The sequence below is a fragment of the Adiantum capillus-veneris genome, chromosome 17 (genome assembly GCF_014529385.1).
Source record: "Adiantum capillus-veneris isolate H3 chromosome 17, ASM1452938v2, whole genome shotgun sequence".
Taxonomy (NCBI): domain Eukaryota; kingdom Viridiplantae; phylum Streptophyta; class Polypodiopsida; order Polypodiales; family Pteridaceae; genus Adiantum; species Adiantum capillus-veneris.
The window spans coordinates 149,378,146-149,384,145 of NC_140947.1; the positions used below are offsets into that span (position 1 = coordinate 149,378,146).

General features: G+C 41.7%; 1 protein-coding gene across 1 annotated transcript in view; it reads left to right on the forward strand.

Annotated features, from left to right (window-relative positions):
* The window catches only part of LOC147438312 (uncharacterized), a 48,572-nt gene extending 45,673 nt beyond the window's left edge, over window positions 1-2,899 (forward strand). Inside the window, exon 3 of the mRNA XM_086487595.1 lies at window positions 1,725-2,899. Coding sequence (XP_086343721.1) covers window positions 1,725-2,686 — 962 coding nt within the window. The 3' untranslated portion in view covers window positions 2,687-2,899. The remainder of the gene's footprint in view (window positions 1-1,724) is intronic.
* The last annotated feature ends 3,101 nt before the right edge of the window (window positions 2,900-6,000 follow it).

Genomic DNA, 6,000 nt, shown 5'->3' on the forward strand with positions numbered 1-6,000 from the left:
CCCAGCTTGTACGGGTCTCCGCGGCATAGACACCACCTTGAAGGGTGTGGAGCGTTACTTCTATTGGTTGAGACTCAAAAAGGATGTAGACGACTTTGTTCGCAATTGTTTAGTATGCCAAAAGGTCAAGTTTGACAGGCATAAGGCACAGGGACTACCACAACCTTTATCCATTCCTAATGGATTTCATTTTTGATCTCTTGAAAACTCAAAGTGGACACGATGAAATTTGGATTGTCATTGAGAGATTTAGCAAGCAAGCTCATTTCATTCCAGTAAAGAAAACAATCAAGCCCGATCATTTAGTGAGACTATTCATTGCTCAGATATTTCAATTACATGGCATGCCTGAGACCATAGTCTCCGATAGAGATCCCCGATTCACGAGTTTGTTTTGGAAGGCTATTTGGGAGAACATTGGCACGCGTTTGTAGATCTCGTCATCATTCCCCGCAGACAGATTGGCAATCTGAGATAGCCAAGTCAATGGTTTTGGATTTATTGAAGTCTTACATCTCAGATCAAAAGACTCAATGGAAAAATATTTGCCTTTGGTGGAATTTTCCTACAATAACACGGTTCACTCCTCGACGTGGAAGGTGCCATTTGAGGCAATCGAAGGTGCTAAGAAAGTCCCTATATTTCTAAGCACCCAAGACAAGATTTTTGAAGCCGATCAATATATGAGGGACTTGGACACTGCTTTTGCTAAGGTTCGCGAGGCTCTAGAGAAGTCTCAAGCACGGTACAAGAAGGCTACTCGTTCTAGAACAGATTTTGGCACATAAGGAAAGAAAAGCGAAAGGTAAAGTGATTCGGGGGTTCTTAGTGATATTTAAGAACAATCCGGCATTGGATGCGAAGTGGATGGAGGACCTAGCAGATACTTCTCAAATTTTGGAACTTTACCTTGAGGCTTTCGGTTTAGTTGTGTCTACTCCGAAAGATCCCGTGGATCAGCAGGGTTGAATCTGGTGCAGACGGGATTGCACAAGAGGGGAGTCAATCCGCTCCTTTGTCACAGATTACCTGGATGGAATAGTCATTGATTTCCCTTTGGATTTCAAGATACTGTTGTGCTGACAGTATTCTGCTGTATGAATTTATGAATATTGAAAATGGGAATTCCCGAAGTGGAACCTGATTGATGTGTACTCTCTCATGTGTTTTGTTTGAGTACAGGAACTGTGAGACGAAATGACTGCATCATTTCGGTCTTGACAATCAATAGACATTATCGCAATAAGAATTAGCTAATCCGACATCAGTGAGGTTTGGGCTAGACCTAGAGGCGATTGCTAAATACGTTTCCAGGAATCATGGTCTTAGATTTGGAATCAATTTTTATGCGATTGATCTGATGTGAATGTGCACTGACTGTGTCGTCTTTGTGCAAGTGCTAGATCTGTGTTGTCTAGTGCATCGGTACGGGCAGATTCACATAGACGTGATCACTATCCAGACAGCTACATTTCACCACCTGATTAGAGTATCGTAATCCTCAAATGTATTCGGTGGTTTGTTCCCCATGATCTCATTGTATATTCGTTAGGGTTTTTCCCATATTTCTTGTATATGGACCTATGGTCGATTTTATATATATATATATATATATATAGAGAGAGAGAGAGAGAGAGAGAGAGAGAGAGAGAGAGAGAGAGAGAGAGAGAGAGAGTTTAATTGCAGATTCTTTGGAATTTTCTCAAGAAGCTTAGTTTTTTCAGATGCCATCCGTACAGAAACATGTCATAGCAAGAGTACTGATTGTACTGAAAAGGATGTGGAAGAGCGTGTTGCTTTGCAAGGAATGTCCACATGGCAAGCTAAAAAAAGGCGTAATGTACGGAAATTTCCTCGTCGTTTGGGTTTGAAACATATCGAAGGTGGTAATTTCTGTAGAAAGGATGGTGTTAATGAGGATCAAGACCCTAATGCTCCGCAGACTCTCAGAACAAGTGAGAGCACCTACATGAGGCCTATGAGGGAGAAAAGATTAAACCTTTTGGTCAGCAAAGACGATACACCCAGCCCAAGGACGAAGTCAAGGGGCAAAAAAGTCGCATCGCAAAGCATATGCTTTATGAACAGGAAGTCTAAGTCAAGTTGGAGCTGTGATAATCAAAAGCAGGGTCTGCAATGGGTTAATGTCACAATAGAGTTTAACGAAGGAAATGAGAGAGTGTGTGATGAGCTGGTGTCTCTATTTAGTGAAGTCATGAATCGAGCTGTTTTGGGTTATCCTGTTTCAGTTCAAGTTTTGGGAAGCAGGACTGTATTCAGCTCACACTGGCGTAAAACCAAGCCAAATTCTGTTAGGCAGATGATTACTGCCCGAGTACCTCGCTGCCCCAGGCACAAGTCTCTCAATCAGAGTCTAGAAAGGGACCCTGTATGTAAGGTGAGGTCCAAGTACAGCGGGCGCAAGCCTTCAAGAAAGTCAGGTGCAACACTCCAGAAGACACGAATGTTGTCATCCTTAGCATCTACTGATTTCGCTGTTGGGAAGGAGTACGGTGGGATGCATGTAAGTCACAGGGCTGTTCCGCCTGAGGTCTCCAAGGCTCCACTTGTGACTTGCATACCTGTGCATCTGGTCTTTCAGAGGATAAGAGAAGTTCTCTATAAGCAACCAGACAATGCTCTGAAGGAGAGTTGCAAGGAATTGGCAGAAAACAAAGAGTCTTAGAAGAAGCTTGGCTCTTCAAATGTCTGACAAGAATTGGATAGGTTGATGTTGCTCACCTCAGCAATGAGACAAGTGGGAGGTGATGCAGAAGTGTCTCTGATTACCCAAAGAGATGGGGCTTAAGAGCTGTCCTGACCAGTTTTTCTGCCCTCTTGTCTGACTAGTGCAATATTTGTATCTGTCAGGTTTCATGAAATCTGGTTGTTTGGTGTATGTTGCATTACATTTGAGTCTTTATGTTCATAGTCTGAGTATTTTGATGTTCATAATCTGAGTATTTTGAACACAAGTGTTGCCATCTGAGGGTGTTCCAGCATGATCACCATGACTTGCTTGTTAATGTGGGACTTGGTGTTTTAGCTTTCAATCGGTCTTGTCCAGGGCTATCATGTTCATGAACGGAGAAGAATGCGGCTGTTCATTTAGTAGCCGTTTTCCTTGCCAGAATGAGAGAGGATAAGAACTTTTGTTACCTTTTTGATATTCAGGATTTGAGCATATGGGAAATTCACTGACAAGCTCCTAGTCAGTTTGGAATTGCAGGGCCTAATGATTAGACAGGTTTGATTGAGATGAGCAGTCTGCTCAGCAGTCAAATCTTTTTGGAAAGCTACTCCCTTTTTTTTGCTTAAACAAGACACTTTGAATAAAATGCCTTGTGTATTCGAAAACGAATCTGAAAAAATAATTTTGAGGGCCGCTTTATTCTAATCGTACTATTTGTAGAAAATGACCCCTTGAGACGTCAAGCTTATTGTGATTAAGGATTGGGCCCATTAATGTTGCTCACAATATCTTGTAGTTGATGTTTTTAAAGTGTAGGCTCGATAAGATTATATAAATATGATGAGGTGTAGTAGACAACTTATGTATACTAATACTCTGTATTTTTAGTAGTTCCACATTACATAAGATTATTCAAGGTTGGCTTATATTGTGGTAAGTTGTGTGAATCAGATATAAAAGTTTCATTGATTTGATCATCTGTGAGGAGAACATGTTGTTTATGTAATTTCAGATTGCATTATGGCATAGAGCTACGCATGCTATATAAGTGACACATCAGATAATAGATAGTGTTGTTTATGTTAAATACAAGAAGGACAATCTTGCATTGCAAAAGTGTGCACTTAGGCAAAGATGCAAAACTTTCTGCCATTATTGATGGATTGTAAGTAATTCCTCAACTAGAACACAATAAGAGCATCTATATACGTTGTTTTTTAGTGAAAAGTTCAAGCTCTTGTTAAATTATGAGGGACAAATGCAAAATGTGGCTTGATTTATGCAAGATGGGACTCTTCAAAACTTTGGCTTCGACAGATAGAATCGCATCAAATCTTTAGAATGAGCTCTGTAAGACCAAAACTTGCCTCCAAAGTAGCTATTTCAAATTTTGGAATTTTTTTGCTTTGTGTTTAAGGTTGGCATGAAAACAAGCCTTTTCAAGACCTTTTTTTCCCCTTTAAAATGCTGTTGATTTGCAAGGATTTATATACATGAGATGCGCTTTTTCTACATGGATAGCCTAACATTAACAAGGCGACAGTAGTCACAATGGCTTACATATTATGATGGGAGATTGCATTTGGCCCCAAGTTAATGCCCCCTCTCATACCCCAAGTAAGATGGTGAGGGTGGCCTTTCAAATAACATGATGAGAGAGACAGTGTGTGGCCTTGTCTATTAAACACTCCATTTAAGCAAGAAAACATATGATTCTCCTTACACGAGGCGTCTTCATGACCAAAACCGTTCATGCCCATGTGCATAGTGCTGGCAAACAGGGCACATTCAGATCGGAACCTCCCTAAGTGGGAGGTGAGGTGTGGTGTGGTGGATGATGTCCGGCCCGTTTCACTAACAAGAAGTTACCATAATTTGAGGTTTTAGGACCTTTCAAAATCCATATATGCCCTAAGTGGGAGGTGAGGTGTGGTGTGGTGGATGATGTCCGGCCCGTTTCACTAACAACAAGTTACCATAATTTGAGGTTTTAGGACCTTTCAAAATCCATATATGCAGGTTTTGGTCCCACATTTCACTGTGCTTTTATCATTAGACTGAATCGTTTTGTGGTGAAACACCTCGCTTTGAGGGTGAAACGTATCGCGAGGACGTTGACATTGGTAAGGCATTGTACGTGGAACTTGCCCAGAAGTCCCACTGATAATATATTGGTGGATGTATGCAAGGATCCTGTTGCAAGTCTCTCAATTTATCACAACATGGTGGACCTTATCAACGCATCGGAACTAGAACGGGTACCTTAACAACATGGGTGATCTTTCTTTGTAACCACAAATGTGTCAAATTTGACAGTTTCTTCTAAGTGACATTGAATATGTAAAATACATATCTACCTTCGGTGCACGCAATTGTTCATGTAAGAAACCTTGTAAATCTTGAGCAGAGCTTCTAGTTGGAGACTTGAAATTTGCCTCAATGAGTCTTGCAACCCCCATCTCCTTTCTTCAGTCTCTCGTCAATTGCTTGGCTTCAGTTAGATCTTGAGCATCTGTGTCTACATTGCAGTAATGATGGCGAAGAAGTTGTGGAAAGCAAAGATGTCCTGTTTTATTGGGCTTGACAGAGCTTCTAGTTGGAGACTTGAAATTTGCCTCAATGAGTCTTGCCACCCCCATCTCCTTTCTTCAGTCTCTCGTCAATTGCCTGGCTTCAGTCAGATGGTTTGCCAAAACTAACAAGTATTTATTTCATTGAGTATCTTCAGACTCTGGAGGCATTTCGGTTCTTGCGCCTTAAGAATCTGACATGCTGGCGAGGGATTGAATGGAGGGACGCTGGGGGTGGTAGATCGTGAGTCAATTGAAGAGTTGCCTTCCTTGGTGCCGTTGATAGGTATGGTGGAGCTCCGTTTTGCGAATTGTGTGAAGCTTAGAAGCAGTGCTGCAGTACAATGGCGAGTTGGAACCATGGGAATGCGATGGTGGCTTCCTCGAATCCATGTGCTACTGTGTTGCCCAAGTTACCAAGCCAGATCGCAGCTCTCCCTCTCTAAGATCTGAGGTCTCAAGTGCTCGGCGACGTCCCCAGGGGTCTCTGTAATGAGGTATAGATTAAATAGTTTCCATAAGGTCCTTCGGAGGAAGTTCAGCTTCCTTGAGTTATATCCCTACGATTTTGAAAAGATTTAGTAGGGCCAACACGACTTGTATTTTCTTGTCAGTGTGTGTAGAAGAACTTGCCATGCCCCTTATTCAACCAAGGGACTTAAGTCTAATTTCTTGGTCTCATGAAGACCCAAGTTGACCTTAAGTCTAATTTCTTGGTCTCATGAAGACCGAAGTTGA